The sequence below is a fragment of the Syngnathus acus genome, chromosome 4 (genome assembly GCF_901709675.1).
Source record: "Syngnathus acus chromosome 4, fSynAcu1.2, whole genome shotgun sequence".
Classification (NCBI taxonomy): domain Eukaryota; kingdom Metazoa; phylum Chordata; class Actinopteri; order Syngnathiformes; family Syngnathidae; genus Syngnathus; species Syngnathus acus.
The window spans coordinates 7,841,641-7,866,380 of NC_051090.1; the positions used below are offsets into that span (position 1 = coordinate 7,841,641).

The window sequence follows — 24,740 nt, forward strand, 5'->3', positions numbered from 1 at the left end:
TCAAATATAATTTGTTGTTTGTATTCGGTTTGATTTATTGAATATAAAATTTAACGCGCTTCCTAGACTGTGGTCGCGTGACGGTTCTGCTGTTCACATTTTTTGTTGTTGATTTATACAAATTATGACAATCGTTTTTCCACTGTGGTCAGCTTACAAATATAACACTTGTTTTTATTTTTACATTAAAATAATAGATTAAAATTAAAAGAAGCGCCATGCTTGTTCTTTTTTTCTCGAATTATCAGTTGCCTAACAGATGTTTGTTTTTCCAATATATTTCAACGCAACATGAAACGGAATGCAGATGGGGCTATGTGGGCGTGGTCAAATGATACCTCATCTGCTAGCTTGCTGCTGTTGCTAAATACCGTACCACTCGAAATGTAGCCCTGCAGGACGCGATTGTTTTTCTTTATTATTATTATTTTGGCAACAAGGTATGTCCATTTGCTTCACATACCTCAATAATTGCATGTGTTACACGTGAGTTTTTCTTGAGTTTGCCAACCATGCGGAGCGCGGTAGCTTGCTGACTCTCTTTTCGAACTGATAAAGCTGCTGTAAATTTTGCTTCTTAGTTTAATAAAGGAATTTATTGATTGATTAATTGATTGTGATGATTGATGGTGCTCAATGGAGCCAGTCTATCGACAGGTCACTCCATGTTTTTGATGCCATGGTAAAATTGTATCGCTTTGTACCATATGCACTTTGTCCTATTTATTGATCAACTGCAATCTGACAATTTGTTCACTGTGTCACGTATTCATATTAAGACACAAGTTTCAGCTTCCTATTTGAGGTTGGTAATGCATGAAAAAAACTAATTGATAGCGTAAGATCACACTAAAACAGCACAGATGAGTCACCTTGAAAGCCTCTTACACGAATCCCTTTTTGCTTCTCATAGCCCCTTCCACTCTGTTACACCTGTAGCAATAGATTAAGTCTTAATCTATATATATATTATCTATATCTTAATCATTAAGATATAGTTTTGTTAAAGAAAAGTAACATGGAATAAGTGTTTTTTTTTTAAATGTTTTCTCAGAGAGATTTGTACCATTTGAAACCCTTCATTTATAAGCATACAACAGTGTGTGTATTTGTCATCAGTGTTGTCTTAACTAGATTTAATTGTGCGTGTTTGTTTTTCAGAACCAAAGAGAAATGCTGATCAACAAAAAACTTTGATCAACAAAAACAGTTTCCATTTTTCTGACATGAGTGTGCAGACATGCACATCCTAAAACGAGCATACATGCTCATGGCCAGAGTCAGTATGTTCAGATCCCTTCAGTTTTTGCTGATCCTAGCCTCTGTTCTGGCTGTGGTGACGTTCTACTACTTTGGCTCAGAGAATCAGAACTTCTCCAGTACCACCAAGAGGATGAAACTGTCTCAGGCTAGCCGCAAGAACAATGGAAATAATGCAGACCTGACCGTGGATACCAGGTTCTCACAACTTGACAGATCCAGGGAGAAGGAAACGTCAGGGAGTGATGCTTTTCCATCCAGAAAGAGTGGCGACGAGACTTTGGACCAACACTTCAATGTTCTTATGATGTTCACTAAAGTGGACAAAAACCGCAGCCTCCAGGACAAGTTCAGGGTGGCCATGTTGTCTATGGTCAAGTATGCACAGTTCTTGGAAGGAGAGGTGTTGGTGCTTCATTTTGTGAGTGATCCAGCCAGTAAAGCACTGGGAGAAAAAATGCTTCGGGAATTTCTCACAAATGCAACATTCAAGTTCGAGGTAAGCACAGCATCCAGAAACAGTTTTATTTTCTCATCATCACAGTGACAACAGTTTTGCATTCACATTTTTGCACAGCATGTATTTAGGTGCTTTTGTTAATGTTGAGTGTTAAACCATTTTTTAAAATTTTTGTCTCAATACTAAGGCCAGCTCTTCTGATTTTCGATTTTCAAGCACTTACGTTGCACTTTGATATCCCAGTAGAGGGCAGTGTTGGCTAGATAACATCGTACTCGTGCTGGGATGGATACAAACCTCTTGTGTTGCAAGGCGGAAAAAAACAAGGACACTGCCTCTTGCATGTCCTGTTTTCCTTTGTGTGTGTCTACATGCAAAACGGCACACACAATTTTCCACTTTGAAACAAAAGTACATCTCTCAAATCCATTAAGGATTAGATGCAAACAATTTGAAAACATCCACAATGCAGGAGTTATTGGAAAGAGGACACTTTATTTGAATAATTGGTGAGTACCAGATAGAGCCCCATTTACAAACCTCAGATGACTGCAGTTGCTGACATCTCCTTCCTTTAGCTCAGAGGTTTTTAAAGTGTGGTGTGAGGACCACAAGTGGTCCGCAGGTTCTAGTTGTGGGGACAAGCGGTACAGAAAATGGATGGATATATATAAAACATGCAAATTGAAATAGAATGGAGATTGTAGTTTCTTTGCATGAAGCTGGTTTACTTAGTTCTACCGACCCAATACTCATTTACTCACATTTTTTTTACTTTTCAAATACAGTGCAAATTAGTTGTATTTAAATTTTAAGTACAATACATTAAATAAATCACATTATTCATTGTTCTCTGTGAGTATTGCATTCATTCGATCGCAGAAATAACAATTCTTTGTAGTTTTTCTTCTGAAACCGTTCTCATTGTGTTAGGTGTTGTTCCATGATGTGGAAGTCCTTACTCACAAGCTGTTCCCAATTGTGGAAGCCTTGCAGAAGCACTTCAGTGCTGGCTCCTGGGCTTATTACAGCGATGCCATCTTCTTCTTGTCTGTAGCCATGCATCACATCTTGCCCAAAGGTAAGTGGAAGACCCAGTTGCAACATGTGCATTAGTGACATTGACTGCAAAATGTTTGTCTCCTTGCTCATAAGGAATGATTGTTTGGGTAAAATGTGTGTAAAAAGACCTATAACTTCAGGCGTTGCTTAGCACTCATAAAATAGATATTGCTTATCTTTTGTCACATTAGACACAAAACACGTGGATTGATAAGTGACACTAACAATGGAAAATCGATGTCCACCCCGAGATGAGCACATTGCAAGGACCCTTGCAGATGACACTCATTATGCCAGACTTCATCATGTGACCACTTTCAAAACATCTTCAAAATGATCAGCTGAAGAGGTATCCAAAAGCTTATTTTTAGCTGGCATGAGTTTAATTTGCAAAACAGAAATTTGTCACGATTCATAACTAGATTCCAAGGAATCATTTTCCGTGCATCCCCTCTGGAGAAATAAAGCATGCAAGGACTTGTTACTGTATCATTCTCTGTTTTCCATTTTATGATCATTTGCTTTTTCACTCACCTTGCAGGTATAATTGCGGTTAAACATCTCATTGCTAAGCCTTCTTAAAATGTTTGTCTGATCTGTGAACCAATCAATATATTTTAGACCAAATGCAAGTCATGTGAGTTGGTCCCCGCCATCATTCAATTAGTGGTTAGTCAGACTGAAACTCGTGGAAACAACAGTCAGCCCATCCATCAATATTTTTTTTTATACCACTTATTGTGTGTGGGATCACCGGTAGCTGAAGACCTTGGACTGGTTGGCAGTCAATTACACCAGACACATAGAAACAGACAACCTTTCACACATTCTCTAATGGCACCCAGAAAACAGGATGATCAATTATTTACATGCAATTTTAGAGCTTTCATCTCTATTTAATTGCCGTTGCATAGAAGAGACAAAAGATCTTCAAATGAGAGGTTTTGTAATATAAAAGATAAGACCAGACTTTTTATGGAGTGTAAGAATTTAAATAATGTGGTTGAACACTCTCTTATGCCTCTGGATGGAGCTTTGTCACTTTAATAGGGCACTGCTACTCGATTATAGCCGATTGAAAATCAGATTAAAAAATATCTTCAAATTGAAAATGTAATTCATGTGAAAAGTATCTTTGATGTGTGTGATTACGCATGATGTGTTTCTGCAAAATTGTGTCGGCAAAAACAGAAAACAACGACCCACAATGAATAGGCTTTAAGTACTCACATCAGGGGGGATATTAGGGCCTAATGAGATTGACCCACATTCTTCCTGAAAAAAAAAAAGGGGCCTTAGATAACAGTGTGCCTTTTGTTTTGCAGCCAATTTAGGTGTCGCTACGTAGTGCTATCTCCTCCGACCAGAGCCTTCAGCGCACTCTGTGCTTCTTTAATCACGTTATTCATCCAATAAAACGTCAGCGTTGCCACAGCAGGCACTACAACACAAGAATAGCAAAGACTTGTAATTCCTTTTTATTCTGTTTTGTTCCGTAGCGGTCTCAAATACATACACCCAAAAAAGAACAAGCATAGAGTTTATCATCCGTTGGATGTAGCGAAATGATTATTTAAAAAAAATTCAGTCAATGCAACAAAATTAAGTCCATTCATCCAATCTCTGAACCGCTTATCCCTTGCAATTCAATTTAGCGCCTTGCTGCGTGACTCAAGGTCATAACCGTAAAAGCCGTGTTATTCTGATTGACGGCAGACGTGGATAAGACAAGCAGTTGATGCAATTGGGTGGATGTCAGGCCGACAAAATTTTTCTCCCCTGTACAACCAAAAACTCCTGGGGAAAAAAAAAAAAAAAAATACAGCTTAGCTCTACTGTCACTCTTGTGCCAAGTCCAGCATCCAACATCAAAGCTACCTCATCGCTGTGTTGTCACGATTGAATAACCACTTCCTATCCCACTCGTACGAGTTAAGCTGTGTTAGTACAAGCCATCAGAGCTCATCATTAGTCAGAGCCCCTCTCTGTTGAAATCGTACACAAGGGCATTGTGATGTGCACCTAGCTTCCTTGTTTGGAGAGCGTAGAAAACAGGTTGTTGTTCATTGTGCTCTTTTCCGCTCACTTGGATTCCACATTTGAAATGTATCAAAAAAGGCGTAAAGATGCATTTGAAATCCATGCTACAAGTTGTCCCCCATTGAAGCAACCTTCCCTTGAATTGTCTACAGCAGGGGTGTCAAACTCTTTTTTTTTTTTTTTTTTGGCAGGTCGCACTGTAGTCATAGCTTCTTTCGGAGGGCCAAATAAATGTATGAGCACCTCATATACAGTAAAAGCTACAAAACAAACTGACAAATAACTCGTTTTCAAATCAGACGAGTAAAAACTGGTCAGATATTTAAAAAAAGAGATGATATTATTAAAAGTGAAGACAATTTGCAATTCTAGTAATGACACGAATTTGATGCACAATTTGTCTTTGCGGGCCACATAAAATGATGTGACGGGCCATATCTGGACCCCGGGCCTTGAGTTTGACACCTGTAGTCTCCAGAAAATGGATGCCTTCTCTCCCACATTTTCATGGAGTCCTGGAAGCATTCTTCTGAGCTCCTGCATAGCTGCTCAATAATTATAGGATCTCCATGACACCCATACTGACTATTTCTCATTTCATTACCATGCCAACCAGAAAAACATAGGAAATTGAAACAATGACCAGATGAGATTTGAATATCCTGGATACATTATAGTCACAAACAAGCTACCGTGTTCACCCCGATGCTAGAAAAAGGTCACCTTGAGGGTTTTTTTAATGCCTACCTGACCTTTTTATTTATTTGCACATTTTCACGGCATTTCCTCTTTGAGGTCTTGGGTTCACTGTTCTGATGACTGTTTTATGTAACATCTTTAACTCCCCCACATAGGCTCCTATTTCCTGAATGATTTGCTTGTGTTTGCACAGCTGCTCGAAAGTCGTACACGTTGTGATTATTTTTTTCCTTCTTTCAGATTTGACACGCATTGTGCAACTTGACATCGATTTGAAGTACAGGACCAACATCAGGGACCTCTTCCAGGAATTTGACCGCTTCCCACCAGGAGCCGTACTCGGCATCGTCAGGGAAATGCAGCCAGTGTACAGGTATCGCACGTCACTCAACATAGCCTATTTAAGAGATGCTTTGTCAAGGAAACATAATTGGAAATATGTAGCAATCGCTTCCTGTAGCCCGACTGGCTTTATGGAGCTCATTTACATAATTTTCAAGTTTGGGGCCATTCAAGAGGCTGCAGTGTTTGTCAAGATTTGAATTATTATTAGAACGTACCCGTGAATGGGAAACACTCGTGAAAATTTTGCATATTCAGCAATTTGAGAACTGAGATGTTATTCGCTATCATATCAGTCCTATTTTGACTCCAGCATTTTTCAAAAAGGACTGACTTTTGAATTTTTTGCATAGTTTTTTTTATAGGTGTATTTAATGCCATTGGTATTTGTCTGATGGCAAAGGAGGGTCGGTTCCTCAGGTGTTTGCTCATGAAGGCCCACGGTATTTCTTCCTGAGCTGCTACTGGCGTGATGTTGGTCTGCTCTTTTATTCTCGGGAGATTACTGAGAAATTGGCAGAGAGACGCTTCTAATCAGCAAAGGCTTTGTTGCCATATTGTGAATCATGCCTGTCCTCTGTCCCTTTTGTTCCCTTTCTGGAGTAAATTAACAATCTGCTCACTGCTCTCTAACCTGACAATCAACCACATATGGATTAGGATTTTCTTTCATGCTTGCTCACTGTTGCCAAATAATCTATTTGTATGTTTTGTATGTTTGGCTTGTTTGCATTTCTTCCTATGAAAATCTGTCCTATTTCTCGGACCCCTGAGATACATGGCCCCCTCAAGGAAAAATTGTAGCTCCGCCAGTGACACAAAATACCTTTTCTTTCAAAAAAAAAAAAAAAGTCATTGTACTGTATTTATAAAAAAAAAAAAAAAAAAAAAGAAATTATATATACACAGAGAAAGTTTTACATATGAACAGAATGACTTCTCAAGTCAAAATCCATCCATCCAGGTTTTTGTTAAAGACACAACAGACTATTTAACTTTGGTCTCAAGGATAAACATTAAACATGCGTGGCAAAATGGGTGTCGATGGGGAAGAAGTCACAGTTATAAATAGTGATGGTTTTGGTATTGATGTGTTTCTCTCTAGCATACAGCTGAATTATCTCCCATCCTCTTCCTCTCCTATACATTTAACACCCCAAAAAAACAGCTCCATCACACGGAGGCTAAATACTGTGTCAGTATTTTTCTGGCCCATGTTTGATAAATGAGTCTGGTAAGGACAACCGTATTCCTGCAAGTAAAGTTTCTGAAGGAAATTGAAGAGTCCGCAGAAGTACGTAGCCCACGTCATGGAGGATATTACTTTTCTGTCTGCCATTGCATAAGCAATGTCATACAAAATGCGTTACATAATGACACTTCATAAAGAATTTACGGAGGGCTGTGCAATTAATCGAAATTCAATTACAATTACATGATTACTAAATTGCTTAATCGTCAGAAAAATGATTACTAATATGCATTAATAACCAATGCACAATGTTGATACAAGTAAGGTATTCTTGAATTTATACAGTACTTTTGCATTGTCATAAAAATGTTTGGTCCATTAAGGAACTTAAATAATGATTGTGTTTCAAAGAAATTTGTCTTAATATTTTTTTACATGTTAAAGTTTTTTCTTAATTTGTACCATTAAAATATTTTGTTTTGATTAATCATGATTTCAATTATCACCAAAATAATTGATATTCATATTTTTTCCATAATCGAGCAGTCCTAATTGTAAGTATTATGTCGACAAAAAGTCCGTGGATCAGGATTAATGTCATTTCTAACTTAATTATTTTGTCTTTGCAGTTCATTGAATTGAATATACAGTAAGCTGAAAAGGATTCGAAATATAGCCATCATGACCATTGAATATGTACTGGCAGGCCTCTCATCGGGAGAACTTTCCTGTTATGAACTGCGAGCTCCCACTCCTATTGGGTGCTAATGGAAAGAAAGAGCAATTTCAGGACAATGCTTCTTCTCGCTATTCAGACCACATCCTGAAGTTCAGTTCAATTTAGATTTGGGGGAAAAAAAGCTTTGTCTTCACACTACAGCTCCATTTACAGCTGCAACTAATGGTTACTTCAATGATCGATTAATCGGTCGAATATTATTTTGATGAATCAGATTTTTAAAATGCATCTTTTGATTTCCGTCCCTTCATTCAAAAACAGGAAACTATGTCAAGTTGACAGTGTAGAAAATACACAAACTTGTTCCAATCGTAACTATTCTGTTTAAAGTTTACTCTCATGACTATTTGACCAATTTCACCCGGGTTAAGATCACGGATGAAAGAAAGTTCTATTATTGTTTACTGACTGAGCCTGCTGAATGTGTCGCAGGGCACGTACACGCATCTTAACACGACTCTGCAGGGATTTAAACTGCGGACAAGCTACAGCTGCTGGATGGTCATGACTCAGACAAAATTATTTTCCCACTTGATTCCATATACATAACACATTATGATTCAACTCCCGATGGGTTTTGCATGCTTCATTCTGCAGTAAGTTAATAAAACAGGGCATTCTGCAAGAAGTTTCTCTTCATCGTCGGTTGCCATGGACATAAAAGAGAGAAACTTGTGTCTGGCCCCCACCCTGCCCTAACGATCAAGCCAACCAAGAGCTCTGAGGTCGGGATGCAGTTCACATCCAAACAACAGCTCTGGAAGACTTTTCTGACACACTGGAAAGAAATTCAAGCAAAAGCTGTCTAGAAACTCACAAGCTTTGGTTTGTAAATCTAGTTTTCAAATAAGAGGTCAAATATTAAAATGCAACTTGACTTGTTAGATGTTTTTGGCAGAAAACAAAATACAACCTCTTGTATAGAATCTTTCAAACAAGTCTTGTTTTCAAATAAGAGGTCAAATGTTAAAATGCAACTTAACTTGTTTTGGCAGAAAGCAAAATACAACCTCCTAGGGCTACAAATTTGGGAAATTGTGAAATTTGTTTAAAAAATTGTCAAAAACTTGGTGATTTGAATATTATGCTCAGTGCTATAGTCTATAAAAATCTGAGAAAAATGTCATTTGCCTAATAATTTGGAACACATCAGTCACCATTAAATATTAGGTAACATCTACCCTATGACTTTTCAATTCCATTGAATAAAACTTGCCTTTGGAATAAAATAATATTTTGAAAACCCACAGGTCAACTAGGCATACCGATGGTTATTCAATGAGGCTGTGTGTGTGTGTGTGTGTGGGGTTCTTTTACCAGCGTCAGTGGTGGTATGTTGGCACCGAATGCTGCTGTGCTGGCACGGCACTCTTGGACCTGCGAGCTTCCTGTTATTTGCCCACTGGGCTGTTTGTTCAGCAGATGGCATACGAAGAGAGTTGCTGCTCAGTTTCATGAATGCAGTCGAACAAACGAATTCTTAAACAGCTCATTGCAAAATTGTTGAATCGGAACTTTATTGACAAATGTGTCACCGCTCTTTCCTTTCTTGTTTATTGCCACATTGACAAAACAAATATATGCAGTCTAGTATTTTTATTGCATTACCCCGCATACAGACATCTCCTCTTCGCACACAGACACACATTCTGGCAGTACCGCAAGGAAAACCCTCAAACCAGAGTGGGTGACCCCCCGCCCGAAGGTCTCCCCGGCTTCAACAGTGGCGTGATGTTACTGGACTTGGCTGCCATGAGGGCCTCCGCTCTCTACAACCAACTCCTGGATAAGCGAAACGTGACCAAGCTAGCTGAAAAATACAGCATCAAGGGCCACCTTGGGGACCAAGACTTCTTCACTGTGATCAGCATGGAGCACCCAGAACTGTTTTACAGCCTGGCGTGTGGTTGGAACCGGCAACTGTGTACCTGGTGGAGGGACCATGGCTACCGAGATGTCTTTCAGTTGTATTATCAGTGTGATGGACCCATCTATATCTACCATGGGAACTGTAACACCTCCATACCAGATGATTAAATACAGATGATAAAAATGCAGTATTGTTTAATATAATTGAAGACTTTCCCCCTCACAAATCATCAGTGGATTTGTCATAACAGACTCTTTGCCCTTTGCTGGTCGACGGGTTGCTAAGACCTTTTTCCTTTTCCTGATAACTTGCACCAATGTCTCTGTAGACTAATCATGCAAACTCAGATTCAAATTGCCTGTTATTGTTATTATGTTTTCCTCACATTCAGTAGTTTTTTGTCAGCTTCTGCCTTTCTTTTACTGGCAAATATTAACTGTGACCCAAATAAAACCACTGACCCACTTTTGAGCAGACTCTCAGATTAAAATGAATGTCAGCACTTGATATTCATCACGTAAGTGTGTGATGTGGTGGCTGGTGAAGGTTCAGCATTAAGTCTCGCTAACAAATATTCGTGAAAAGAAAGTATTCAGATTAATACATTTCACATGATTTAACCCCAAAGCTGATCAATTTTTTTTTTTTTAAAGCATCGGTTCACTCCATCTTCGGGGTAACTAAAAAAAGACGGTGCCCTTTTATGCAGTTTCAAAAGAGTTTCAGATACTCTCTCAATGATAATATATCTTGTGAAAGTGGGGGGCTACTTCAGTGCCTGATGAAACTATTAGTAAAGACCATACCACTATATTTTCAGACAGAGGTGTCAAAAGTAAAGAAAGTAAAAATCCTGCCACAATTTGCCTTTAGCCATACGTACTTGGAATTAACCGGGCCGGTAATCGGTCTCCGAGAGCTAGCTCGTTTACCGTCTGTTTAATTAAACTCACCTTTGGCTAAAGGCAAACTCTGGCAGGACCTGGAATTGACCACTATGGTTTCACCAGATTGTATCGTGATGCGCTTGTCAACACGTGCTTTCAAATGCATTTCAAAACCTTCGTACAAAACAAAAACGTCAGTGTGACATACATACAAAAGCTGACCTATTTCTGTCACTCCCTCAGAAAAATAACCGGCAGAATCTTGGATTGTCAGGGTGTTGATATTTAGAATGATCTATAAACTTGAGCTTCTTGAGGGACAATGACAGGAAATTGTATTTCCCCCGGTTATATCTGATTATTTTCATTGCGGCAATCGCACAGTTTTGACAGTATGTCTCTTGGATGGTCAGTCAGCCAGCCTTCAAAATAACATTTTATAGTCCCTTTTTTCTGTTGTACTGAATAACTGGATCAATGACTCAGTAGGGAGTCCCATCGCAGCTACTTTCGTGAAACCTTTCAATAATCTTCCATATCTGTCGCTTCTTTTTGCTCACACTGTGTGAGACCAAGAATGGATAACATCAGTCTCGTGGAGCCTCTCATAGTCATTTACAATACTAAAACAACAAATACAGTAAACTCTAACTGATTGTATCGTACTAATAAATATGGGATGGATGTCAATCTCCCCTTTGTATTTCCGAAGCTGCGTTTACTCCATCTTGAAGAAGAGGAACCTGCCCAAGTTTTGCTTTAAGGCACACAGATGACACATAATGGAAGGATGCATAATCCAGTCGAGTAAAATAGATGGCCTTGATAGTAATGGCCAAACCACAGGAAACCTGTTTCCCAACACAAAGAAGACAGGAATTGGATTAGACTGTCTCGAGACATAATACCGACTTTTATTGACAAAATGTGAATTCACAATGCCTTTGTGGAAGATGCAAACTGTGAGCACTGACCAGGGAAACCGACCCACATAATGTATCATTCCATCTCGCTGGAATTAGATCTCTAAATTGTCCTACTTCAGACCCCACAGGGAGAATTTACATTTCCATCTTTGACAGATTACTCTTGTCTGGTGGTTCCCACTAAGCATTTATGTTATGCCAGTTAATTAAGTTTGTTTATTGCATTATGGAAATACAGCAACTAAAATAAAACAGAATTTGCTTGACAATTTCGATTTTACCCAACATCATGAGCTATCCGTTTCGAAGCAACTGAGTTGAGAACCGATAAGATCTGAGTTATGTGTTTGTTTGAAACCAAATGACACCGTGACATTACCGTGTTGTCAGTGGCTGACAAACTTTAAACGTGTGTCTGTGTAGGAGTGAAACCAGGGGTGAGCAAACGACAACTTACAGTCGCTACCAAAGAGTCCTATAATAATTATATGATTATTATATAATAGTGGATGGTCTTTATTTATTCCGAGCACACTCAAAGAACTTTTTTATTTAAAGCATAGTATATCATTTTCATCTGGTTTTGAACACATTTGGTTTTAGGCCTACATTCTGTTTATCATTGTACCATGATTTCTGAGAACCACCCAGATTTGTATTCTTACTCACTTCATACGTTGCTTGTAATTTGATTTAATTTGTACCATGCTTTCTCAGAACCACCCAGATTTGTATTCTGACTCACTCCATACATTGCTTGTAATTTGAGCAAGTCATTCAGGAAAGAGGAGAGAATGTCCTGTAAGACATTTCATTCCAACTATATCCGTTCGTTACGTTTATCGTTGTGTGAGGTCAAATGTAGCAGAACTGGGTCAGTGTGCTACAGTCCATGCAACAGGGCAGCTGCACAGTATCTCCTGTGGTGATTAAGAGCCACCCATTCTGCGTCAGAGCATCTATTATGAAGGGTTAAACGCTTTAAAACAGGATGTGCTGATGTCACTAGTAGAGGATCTTCTGCGTAGGTCAGACAGATTAAACATTATTGTGAGTGTTGGAGTTGGGCATGAATTGAAATGGAATTATTTCCACTCCTCTGCAAATGGCCAATCGAAGCAAGGCCTGACTTCACCTTCAATGATTACAAGTTGACCTAATTTTGCCGCATTCATTCAATTCTGCAGCTTCAGACTACAATATCTGGGCCATTGCGAATCAATACGCAATAAGTCGGTCAAAGGAAAAAGATCGACACTTTATTGGAAGATTTTTCCGCAGAGAAAAGATATCATCAGAATTAGCTGTGCTTCACAATTTGTGTCTTGCGATACAATATCAGATTTTTTTAAATCATTTTTATTTTGAGAAACTGTTGCGCAACCCCGTCACTAATATGCCATAGTTTCAATTTTTCCATAAATATTGTGACAAATTGATTACCGATACTATCGTATTGACAAGGATGAATAATTTAATATGTAATTGCATCTCAATTATAGGCATCATTGTTTGAATATAGCCTAAGGATATTTGTGTATTTGTTTTGGGTCTATCTGCATGATACAAAACAGGCATCCCATCACAGATTGCGAGCATTACTCAACACACCCTGTTTCTATTTTCAGCTACCACCTCGTGTGCACATGTGCACAGTTGTGTGTGTCGTGTGTGTGTGTCCTCATTCCTTGGCCCAGATGGCTGGGGTCCACACTGTGTCTCTGCTAGAGTGCTACTAATGAATCATTAGCACTTGAGGTATGCAAGTCAAATAGTCACAGCTATGGTGCACATGCTGTCCTCAGCCTGATTATACAGACAACCGGAGGTTTCATTTAGGAGGACACTCGTTGATATTAGCCTTTGTGTGCAATTCAGTGCATGAATCATGGATGGAGGAAAGGAGAAAGGGAGTGCAAGCAAAAGAAAGAATAAATGAGTGCTCCAACAAATGATCAGAATTGTTATCAAGCTTCTAAAGGTGATGAGCTGATCATTTGAATCGGGTGTCCATACATCGCCGTTGTATACATGTGCATCTGCGTCTCAGCAGAAATGCCACAGCCAATTTTTTTGTACCACTCCAGACCCTGAGTATATCTCACACAGGGTGAGGATGTGTTTAAATTCGGAAGTGGCGGTAGAGTGATAAATCATCTTCCGCCCACCCCATTTCTCTTCCAACTTGAGTTTAAATTGTCTGGCACCATTGAATAGTTGGGTCGCAGCACTCTGTGGGAGTCTCAATCTGTTGTCTAACCGTGCCCGCGCACGTGAGGAATTTGGGACACATCCTGCTCACATTTAAAGGTGGACACGAGGTCCCTGTGGGTCCCCTGAAAAGCTCCAGAGAATGTGCGTGTGTATCTTTAATATGAATGCAATCTGACATGCACGCGGCATAGAACTAATACCTTGAGTCAGCTTCCACCTGCTACTTAAATGTTAGTATCTTCCAAGGACATTTTATTGAATAATAGTGTGACTAGAACATTCAAAGTGCCATAGAAAATGGATGGAAGGCCTCAGAGGGTCTGTTCTCAGTCCTTCCCTCTGGAATGATCTTTCATTAATTGTTAGACAAGCCCCCTCTCAGTCTAATTTTATAACTTATTTGAAGAACTATTTTTGTTCTTTGGCTTTCGACTGACTGTTTTTATTTTAATATTATAATATAATGTGTGGTTTTATTTACTGATTTCACTATCTTTGGGGTTGTCCTATTATTATATGTAAAGTGCTTTGTTACAGCTCCAATGTGATATATTGATAGTTATATTATATTGTGTTATTGTATTTTATCACACTTACCGTAATTTTCGGACTATAAGTCGCGGTTTTTTTTCATAGTTTGGGTGGGGGGGCGACTTATACTCAGGAGCGACTTATATACATATATATGGGTTTTTTTCACTTTTTTGGGCATTTTATGGCTGGTGCGACTTATACTCCGGTGCGACTTATAGTCCGAAAATTACGGTACATACATTTCTAAATTGATGACCTACATTCACTTCCCTGGTTTTCTCTCTCTCGCTGTGTCTCCTCATGCTGTTGTCATCACTTTGTGGAAAGGTGTATGTGGGCACATGCTTTCTAGGAGCGGATGGACAATGAATGCATTTCTAAAGGGCACTGCTGCAATTAATCACCTTTGTACATCCACTTCTTATCAGGTTCTGTCTGACTCGTTCCGTGTTCCAGTGGCCAATAACCACAAGTCTTTTGTAGAACTCATGTCAACAACTATTATTTACGACATACACATAACATCATTGTCTGTATTAGGGTCACTTGAAGTGGACAGCTCTAAATATATGATAGTTATCTGAAAATTAGAATGGAATATGTGAGTGTGTGAAAATCCAATCTGAAAATGAAGTCATTCTCCCAGCTTGGTCATATCCACTGAATCCCCTCCTCGCTCTTCTGTCATTCATTGTGTGACGTTCGCACATTCAAGACTGACAACGAGGCACTCTAAAGGTTTTTTTTTTGCGTGTAGATATACCTACATGTTTAATGTATTTAGGAACAAATCTCTGAATTCACTTTACAGAGTCTTTCAAAAATATATGATAGAAAATACATTTGAACTTTGTGGTTATGATGATGAACAAGCAGCACATGTCATGCGGAGAGGAGAAATCAGAAAAGAAAGAAATACCCTCAATAACACAGGCTTTAGATACATAAGGGTCATCTGAAAAAGTCAGTCAAATCCCAACAAAATCAAGCCTCCATTTGTAAGTTTTCCGTATTTCCTCTCTTGAAGGTCAAAAAATAAGTGGTGTAAAAATGGGTCAGTATGTTTTCAAGCAATTTTCTTTGCCTAGTTTGCCAGCACGTGAGCTGCAAGATTGCACCGAAAAGCCGATTCTTAGAAGTGAGTGCTTTTAAGATGGAATGATGACGTTACATGTTCAACAAAGGATGTTTGGTCTTAAGATAAAAAGAAAAAATGTTTTGTGGTGTGTGGTGATTTTATTTTTTTTCATGTGATTGACTGCAAGCACAAAGAGACACTGGAGACATTTTTAACTTAAAAATGTTACATGTCATCTTCATTTTTTACTGAAACCCTCCACTTTGCATGAAACGTGCTGCACCTATATTGAAAAGGAATTTAGAGGCAATAGAGGGTGAGGTCGGGGGAGTAATCACTGTACAATCCTCATTGAGTGATGGCTCTGCTAATGCAATCATCAGTATTATTCTTGTGATCAAAATCAGGACTCTAATATAGTACTGTACAATAATGAAACTGTGAATTGCCATTAGAGCATCTAACAAATTTATGTGTCCTTGCTTTAATAAATTCATTATACTAGATTTTATTGCTTGTGCCTATTGAGTAAACTTTCGAGCCAATGTTTGCTCACCGGGCTTTGGTCGAAAACCATTGAGGAGAGCCAGATTGAATTTAAGATTGTTGGGATCAATAGTCTTGAGTCTAAGCATAAATGGCTTATGAGTCGATGTCGTATTTTTATGAGTTCAGCCTGACCTCATTGTGAAGGGACAGCAACACCCTGACCTGTTATTTGATTAAACCGCTGCTTTTTGGTAATATGACAGTGAGGGAACAATGGAAAACTATTTTGGCCTCCTGCTTGGTCTTGTCTGGCTTTCTCTCCCACTGAAATTTGTCTCGCTAAATTTCCTCTTTGTCACCAATGAAAGCCACAGCAACAATTTCATGGAACCGGCTCTTATTTGTAAGAATTTGTACATTTATTTTACCCTGTCAAGACCTCTTTTGTAGTTTCACGGCACACTAAATGGAGGTTGCACACACACACACACACACACACACACACACACACACACACACACACACACACACACACACACACACAAAGACATTAGCTACACTCTGCAAAGTCCTAAATAAAGCCTCATTAGGCTGTTGCATAACGTTTTCTAATTCTTTCCAAATGTTATAATTAGACCGTTTTATTCCTGTGCTGTGTGTTTATTTGATGCTGTTGAAAGTTCAAACGTGTACTTTTAAATTATTTTATTGACTCCAGGTTTTCCCAATTTATTAACTCCAGGTTTTCCCAAACGTTAAGCCTAGAATTAGAAACGTAGTCCCTTAAAAGTACCCAAATCTAATAAACAGAGAAATAATTTGTCAAAGTCAAATTTAAACCCTTTTTGTTTTATCTTGTATGCAATATAATGGTGCTCATTTCTTATTATTAGTAGCCATTCAAGTCGTCTAATTACAAAGAGATTTAAATGTAATGAAAATAAAACAAAACAAAATAATAGCAGGTTAGGAACATTTTGTTTTCTCAGTTTTATTGTTCTATTTCGACAGTGCTGTGCTCCCAGGAGGAGATATGTGCAACTAATGTATTTTTCACTCTCTTGCCTGGTTTAGAAAAATAAGATTAGGAGGATAAATTTAGCCCCAATGCTTAAAAATAACCTGGCGCACATAAAACAATGAGAGTACAGAAAAACAAACCCAAGGCGATTTAGTGCTAGGAAGAGCGTTTGACGAAGAAGAATGACTTGAGGTGGGGGTTTTTTACTACCCTTATGAACTGTGGCTGCGAGCGGAATTGTTTCCCAAGGTCTTGGACTGCAGCCAAGTTGAGATAAAGAACAACACCCACAGGAATATACTAGATATCTTTTCCAATAGACTCTATGAAATAGTGCAGAGCCGCAAATGGTATTACATTTGTGACTGACACAAATGTGAACATTCTTGTAGACTTCTTTTTTTTTTTTTAAATCCTGTATAAACAATTTTAAGTCATAAAGAAGTAGCACTGTAAGCATGTAAACAATTGTTCAGTCCACAAGGAGCCTACCAAAGCACGAACTGACAGTTAAGTAAAATGACTAAATGTGAAGTCACTGGTGTAGTGATCTTACTATGCAGGATCTTGGTACAGGTCAGGTCCGGGTCAGCTCATGCTGTATAAATGGACTTGACTTGACCAGCTAATGATGCAAATAGCTTTGCGGATGGGATTGCCCAGCCTGTTATTCACTGAAAGAAAAAAGTTGGCATCCACAGAGTCAGTACTGATAGACCATAATGAAACCTGTTTACGACATTTTTTTTCTTTGCAGGAATACCATTTATTCCGATGAGATTCATCATGCCTACGTGACAATTATAAACAGATGATTTTGTTCAGACAATGAACAAAGGTATCTGTTTATAATAGGAATACCATTTGTATCCATTTTTCATCAATCCTAGGAGGCTACAAAAAAGGCCCACAAAAGGAACGGTGTAATGAGAGAAATGCGATAGGCAGAAAGGCATTCATGTTTGAAGTGATGAAGAATGCACTGAGGTCAGATATGTTCTCCATAAAAAGCATAAACATTCACTGGCTGTTTTAAAAAGAATTTCGAAAAGTTTAGTAAATTTATTTAAGTCTGAATTTCCAGACTTAAAAGGATATAACTGAATAAAAAATACAAGTACTTATATTTGGTAGCTGTTGGTGTCTGTCGGTCTAAGCCGCAAACTTGTTTTCGCAACAAAAACAAAGCTACACGTAAGTACATGCGCCTTTGAGCAGACAAAATTACATAAGCAGTGTTTCTAATCGGCTCATTCACATTGAAAGAAACATTTGAATTCAGACAAAAGCATAGGATTCGGCTTGCATAAGCCCAAATTGGTTGTGATACTACAATTAAAGAGTAAAAACACTGCAATACGTATATTATGTTAATAGAAAGGCTAATGTAGCAAAGGTCATCCAAAAAAGTCAACTCATTTTCTTCACTAACACCAGATTCAGCACAGTACAAAAAGGTGAAGGGTAGATTTAGTGCATACTTGTTGGAGAACAAGATGAGGCAGAGTTGTACACCTTGTTCTAAAAGTGACATCATCAGATGGGTCTGTTTACTCTGATCTGTGCTAATGAATGGATGTCCGCACCACATCAGAAGATGTTTTGTACAAGGGAGAGCTGTGAAATTCCTCCTGAGCATGCCATGTTGCACGGCTCACTGCGAGGAGCCAATAAAACAGCTCTGAGATTGTCACCTTATTGGTGGTCTCAGACCTGAATACAAAACAGTGGATTTTGCATGTCAACAGTCTTTTTCTCACATGCTTTCCAAATAGCTCCCAATGAGAAAAGAATGAAAAGTCCCAAGAAAGCCATTCTGAAATGGGGTTGTATTATAGCAGCATAATCAAAGTGAAAATGATATACTACATGTTGTAAAATAAGCAACCAATTTCAAAGCACCTGGAGCTGTTTATTTGAAATCAGAGAGAGACTCACTGTGATAGAAGTTAGAGAAAAGAAATACAATAACTGGTTCATGAAGCAAATTTGAAGCTTCGTTTTACCAGCACTCATAGAAATGTGCCTGTATGAAAGCCATACAGATTATTGCCCGCCCACCCTCTACAAAGTTTTGTAGAAATAGTTTCTCGGTTTGTGCAAAGTCCTGCAATTAAAGGTAGCGTCCAAGTTAACTTGATGTTAAGTCGTTATTGGCCCCCAAACCCCGAGGTATGTCATTAACGACGATACATATTTTAGGAAAAAACACTGCTATCTTCTTCATGCAGTCCTTGCTGAGTTACATCATCTAAAATCATGCAAATTAAAAATGACCATCTTAGAATCACCTTCAGCTTGAGTTCTTTCCGTCTTAAGTACTTACTGTCGTTATCACAGTCAGGTGGTCTGGTACTCCCTGATGGGACTTGGGTGTCTATTTCCTGCTCCAGAGTCAGAGTTTAAGAGTGATAAAGTGATGCTGGATGAAACGTTTGTAAGCTTAGAAAGCTAAAAAAGAAGTGAGAAATAGAAAAGTTAATCGATCTCTTTTGCACAGATTTCTTCATACTTTATATTTCTTTTTTGATCATACATTTTTTTATTTCATTTTGTATAGAACAAATCTACTATCCTAAACCACAACAAAGGGTTTGAAGCAAAACAAAAAACAACATACTTTATATTTCTTTTTTGATCATACATTTTTTTATTTCATTTTGTATAGAACAAATCTACTATCCTAAACCACAACAAAGGGTTTGAAGCAAACAACAAAATGGCTACATCGGCAACCGTCATTTTTTTTTTCTTGCCTAGAAATGACCATTAAAGAAAAATACAAAATTATGGAACACGAAACCAACATTAAGTGCAAGAACTCATTTTGCACTTTTTTTTTCCCCAAAAATCAACACATTCAAAATGTTGATACATTTGAGGTGCTACATTTGTCCTGCATATCATTTCAAATCTGCAAAAAATTATTAGCGGCCAGTCACGTTGTCGTATAAGGTAAAATAAGACCCAGCGTGAGCGCAACTAAAACATGTGTGCCATCTGGTGGTGATTGGTGTTATTACAACTTAAACTACAGTCAACCCCTGCATATTCACAGTTCAGCACCTGTGAATTTGTGCGCTGTGGCTTTGTGATTTAGAAATACATAAAATATGATGTTAAAAAGTGAACAGTAGAAAATGTGACAGTCAATACTTTGTTTTCAAGTTTTCTATTTCATTGATTTGACATTCATCTGTGCCTCAACAAACAAAACTTTGGCCGCAATTCAAACTCATGTGAAGGTTGAAAAGTTTTTCACTTTTACAAAGTGGTTTTCTTCATTCACAATGTGTGACACTTGGAGGTGGGGGGGGAGCAGTGTGACTCAGCTCACATGTGATTCTTAGTCACTGAATGGGCTAGGGGTTATTTAGGCCACAAACGAGGATGCAAAATTGCAGAAGTGGAGTGCTTAGAAGTTATTAGCAATGATTTAGTGCACATTTGGGTTGAGGTGTTGAATGCATACTCACTTTTGTCATCAGCCACTTGTGCAAAACCAAAATAAGTCATTTTCTGCTTTGAGTTTTGACGTACAATATTGCGGGGCCCCACTAGATTTGCATATATGGGTGAATTATTCCATTCAGTTCTTATATCATGAATTAATCAGAACACCATGTTGGGCCACGTGGAACATAATATTTAAAAAAAAAAAACACACATTTTTGACTTGATTTCCCCTTTATCTGGGATGCAAGTTTTTTTAAAAAAAAGTTGTCTATTAAAAGTTGTCATGTACTCCTCAGGGACTCGCCTGCAGCTGTACAGAGAGAGATAAATGTGTGTGCCTGGGGAGGAAAGTCTTTTCACATGAGACATAGCTAGCTGGCTTTGTAGCATTTATCTGGTTGTTGTTTTTCATTTTACTGAGCTGCCAGGACAAAATATGTATTTTTTCTGTTACGTGGATTTTTTTTATTTTTATTACCACTATGAATACTCAAAAAGTTAAACTAATATTATGATCCAGATTCCATCAAAAGATGTAAAAGACGTTGACTGAAGCATGGTTATATGAGATGTCTTTTCAGAGCTAAAAGTATCTCATTAGGTTTCATCAAGGATCCCAAATAAGGCCGGAAAAAACGACAGCGTAGGGATCCATCTGCCTATTTGTAGCTGAGATGGAAAACAGTGAAAGCAGCATCTAATGAAAGGCCTTTCGTGTTTGTAGTGACCTACATCTTACATGACATTCATCTCTAGATGATGAAAAAATGATGGCTGAAATGAGCAGTCATGAGGCACATGTACCGGCAAGGCTGGGGCGTCTGACCAGGACACGTGATGGTGACTCTACTGTCACTCAGTGTCCTCACAGTATTGTCCATCCATTTTCTATGACGCTTGTCCTCAATAGGTTCATGTGTGAACTGGATTTTATGACGTGTGAACCGGATTTTATAACGTGGCACTTATGAAATTTGAACACTACTGAACTAAGAAACTTTGTGTGATTTTATTTAGCTCTATATAGGCAGTTTCGCAAAGACCTTCATTTGCATATTTCACTATTGAGGTTGTATTTCGCAGTGCCCTGTGGGATACCTTATTTGGCAACGTGAAAGTGTCAAAACATGAGACCCAGTAACTGCAAAATAAACATCAGTGAGTCATGTTTTATATGCGTACATTCCAATGTGCGCAATGAGCCGCTCCGCAGATGTTTCCTCTCTCTGTTGTTGTTGTTCTCAAGTGTGCACCCAAGGGTCTCCCCCTCGCCGTTATATTAGCTGTAAAGAATACTTTAAAAGGAGCGTTACCTGGACTGAACGCTTCCTGTTTAAACCGGTGCATTAATTATACTTCCAACAAGGATGGATGTTTTTTGGCATTTAGAGGAAGTGACAATCACTGCATTGTTAAGCTAAAGCAGCTATGCATACAAGTGCTTTGAGAATGAGTTCATATTCACATCATGTACAATGTACATTTTTTTGGCGGGCCGCATTGTAGTCATAGCTTCTTTCGGAGGGCCATTATGACTGTCAACCCAAATAAATGTATGAGCACCTCATATTATATACAGTAAAAGCTACAAAACAAACTGACAAATAACTCGTTTTCAAATCAGACGAGTAAAAACTGGTCAAATATTGAAAAAAAAAGATATTAAAAGTGAAGACAATTTGCAATTCTTGTAATGACACGAATTTGATGCGCAATTTGTCTTCGCGGGCCACATAAAATGATGTGGCGGACCGTATCTGGCCCCTTGAGTTTGACACCTGTGATGTACATGCTTGAATGGGGTTGTATTTTTTAAATCAAGAAAGATGGGAGTAAACCACTTTGTAGCCAATGTAATGGGAAAATATTTATTTCATCCAGTCATATTTTTGGTGCTGGCCAATTCTTCTCCTATGAAATATTTTGACAATATTTGGAAATTGAGGACACTAATTGAGGCTTTGGAGGTGGAATTCCTGATGTACAACTTCACGTGCTTAGCAATTCAGGGTCTCCGTTGCAGGGAATATTTTAACAGCATGTAGCCAAATAGAAAATGTTAACTTAAAATCTAAACGAAATATTTTGTGTCAACACGTCTCGCCTTACCGTGCTGCATGTTGTTACACGTGCATCCATCATTACATTTACACATGCAGTCTACAGAAAGAGGCCTTGAGTCTTTACAATCACGCTTAAACGATACTGTGCAAGCATTTGTGTGCATGCGTCTATGAGCGCATGAGTTAGTTAGCGTGTGGAAAGGACATGTCGCCCTTTTCCGAGTTTAGCTATCTCATTCTGATCTATCACGTGCAGGCAGCACACTGTGCACCCAAAGGTCTCGTCACCATTTTAATAAAGATGCATGTGTACCTGTCTCTGTGGGTATTTATAGTATTTGTGAATTATTTTCTCCCGCTTCACATCTATGAATGTCTATAAATAAGCATGGTGTTTGAGTAATTGCTTTGAAAACGGGGACACTAATAATAGAGACTAAGGGGATACCTTCCACAGTGTTAATACTTTTGATACGACTCTATGTTCTCTTGCAAATATGTACACTATGTACTTGTCTCAACATCCTGTTCGTGTGCTGGGCAGTGTTTTTTTTTTTTTAATTTGTCAACCCAGTAGGAGGCGGACAAATCCATCACAGCTCGTCACAGGAATTCTCCGCAGTGTGACACGTGTGACAACATTCAATGACTGTGTCACATTCAGGGACACGTTTTGCTCACACACTTCCAAGCCAGTCTAACTTTCTTTGTCAGCAAAAAAAAAAATATTGCTGATGTCTGGTCACTGTATAAGACAGAGGGAATATAATTGCTTTGCTCGGTATCAGTGTTCACTTTAATTGCATATTCGATCATGTGTGTTCAAATTTGTGGGTCCCGTTTAATTTTGGATTTGACAAAAGGCTTTTTAAATGTCCCAATAATTGAGTAGTGCATATTCTTATTGGTTGGTTGCAGTCCTACTTTCTAGCTACCGTATTTTCTGGACTATAAGACGCTACTTTTTGCACAGTGCAGCTTATCTATGGATTTTTCATGATTTTGACAATATTGTATAATTTGTGCATGTTCTCTTACATATGGAAATTAAACATTAAGACACCTGCGGCTTATAGTGCAATGCGGCTTATATATGAACAAAACAGGATTACCCCCGAATTTTAACTGGTGCGGTTTATATTCGTGTGCGCTTTATAGTCCAGAAATTACGGTAGTTAAATTCATGTGTTTTGCTTGAATACCGTTTCTATTTTTTGAACTAACTAAATATTAACCAACAAAATACTGGTGAGCTGTAGGAGACTATACCAACTATGAAGCTGTGACACATAAGAAAATCACTTCCTAACTACATCAGCGGAACATTTGCCTAATGTGAATGTTGGCAAAGTGTGATTATTGATACCAGAAAAATCAACTGTCATGCTTTTTCCTTGTTGGCTGCCAATGAGCATTTTGCACAACAACACACACCGGTGGTCACACAGTGACAACAGACGGCAAGTCCAGTTCAAAATTCTTATCTCTTTACACAGCACAAATCACTTACCCACATATTCCCACACACTAACAGTCATGTTGGATTGTGAAATTTCATCCAGCAACTACGCAAAACTGTTCTCATGGTTATCGTGCATTGATGACATATAATTGACTTCTGGGTACCACATTTCCCCCGTCCCTCATAGGGAACATATAATTCCTGTTTACCAATATTTTCTGAGTTTTGTGGGTTTGTAGAGGAAAAGAATGTTTTGCGGAGCCCCCGTAGATATTCCACATGGCCCGCCTCCCGAGGGAAAAAATCTTAGCTCCGCCAGTGAAAATGATGCACAAGTAAACAGCAACAATAACAACAATAAAAAAAAAAAAAAGAACATCCACATTTAAGCGTCAACTATGTCGACATGTTTATGCAAAGAGGACTCATTGGAGTTACTACGTCAACCATTTGGAAAGTTTCATTTTTGTTTAGATTGCTCTTCAAGTGGGTATATTTAAAAATGTCACTGTCTCAGGTTGAATGTACTCTTCTGTCTTTGCCAAAGAATACAATATAAGACGGGTAGCACTTCACCAAAAGTTTGGGAGTTGGAACAGGTGGTATCACTGTCTGTCATGTTCCCAAATAAATAGTCAGATTACGTAAGTAAGAAACCTGCCAAAAAATGATAAGACTCTTAGTTTGTTAATATGAATTCTCTTACATAATGAATTGATTTATGAAGCTTTCTGAAGTGTAGAATTTTCTCCAAACCCCAAAAATACCCCGTTCAGTTACAGATTTCGCAATAAATCATGTGGCATGCAGTACGTGCACTTCCTCACACACGAGAGCTAAAGTATTCCTCTGTTGAAACCATGCAGCTATCTTTGAAATACCAGCAACACCCGAATACTAACTCTTTGCACTGGAATGAAACTTTTAACAGTGCACTGCTTTTTTT

The 24,740-nt window shown here is 38.4% G+C and overlaps 1 protein-coding gene across 1 annotated transcript; it reads left to right on the forward strand.

Moving 5' to 3' along the window:
- The first annotated feature begins 309 nt into the window (after positions 1 to 309).
- On the forward strand, positions 310 to 10,135 carry xxylt1 (xyloside xylosyltransferase 1). Its single transcript, XM_037250146.1, has 5 exons — positions 310 to 440; positions 1,162 to 1,759; positions 2,654 to 2,801; positions 5,762 to 5,894; positions 9,435 to 10,135. The coding sequence occupies exons 2-5, from the start codon at positions 1,241 to 1,243 to the stop codon at positions 9,829 to 9,831; spliced, it is 1,197 nt and encodes a 398-aa protein (XP_037106041.1). The 5' UTR covers positions 310 to 440; positions 1,162 to 1,240; the 3' UTR covers positions 9,832 to 10,135.
- Positions 10,136 to 24,740: the final 14,605 nt, after the last annotated feature.

Excerpts from the sequence above, each read along its gene's own strand:
- xxylt1 (XM_037250146.1), top strand. The coding sequence starts at position 1,241 with ATGCACATCCTAAAACGAGCATACATGCTCATGGCCAGAGTCAGTATG. Across the intron at positions 1,760-2,653 it reads ATGCAACATTCAAGTTCGAG|GTGTTGTTCCATGATGTGGA; the intron begins GTAAGCACAGCA and ends TCATTGTGTTAG. Across the intron at positions 2,802-5,761 it reads GCATCACATCTTGCCCAAAG|ATTTGACACGCATTGTGCAA; the intron begins GTAAGTGGAAGA and ends TCCTTCTTTCAG.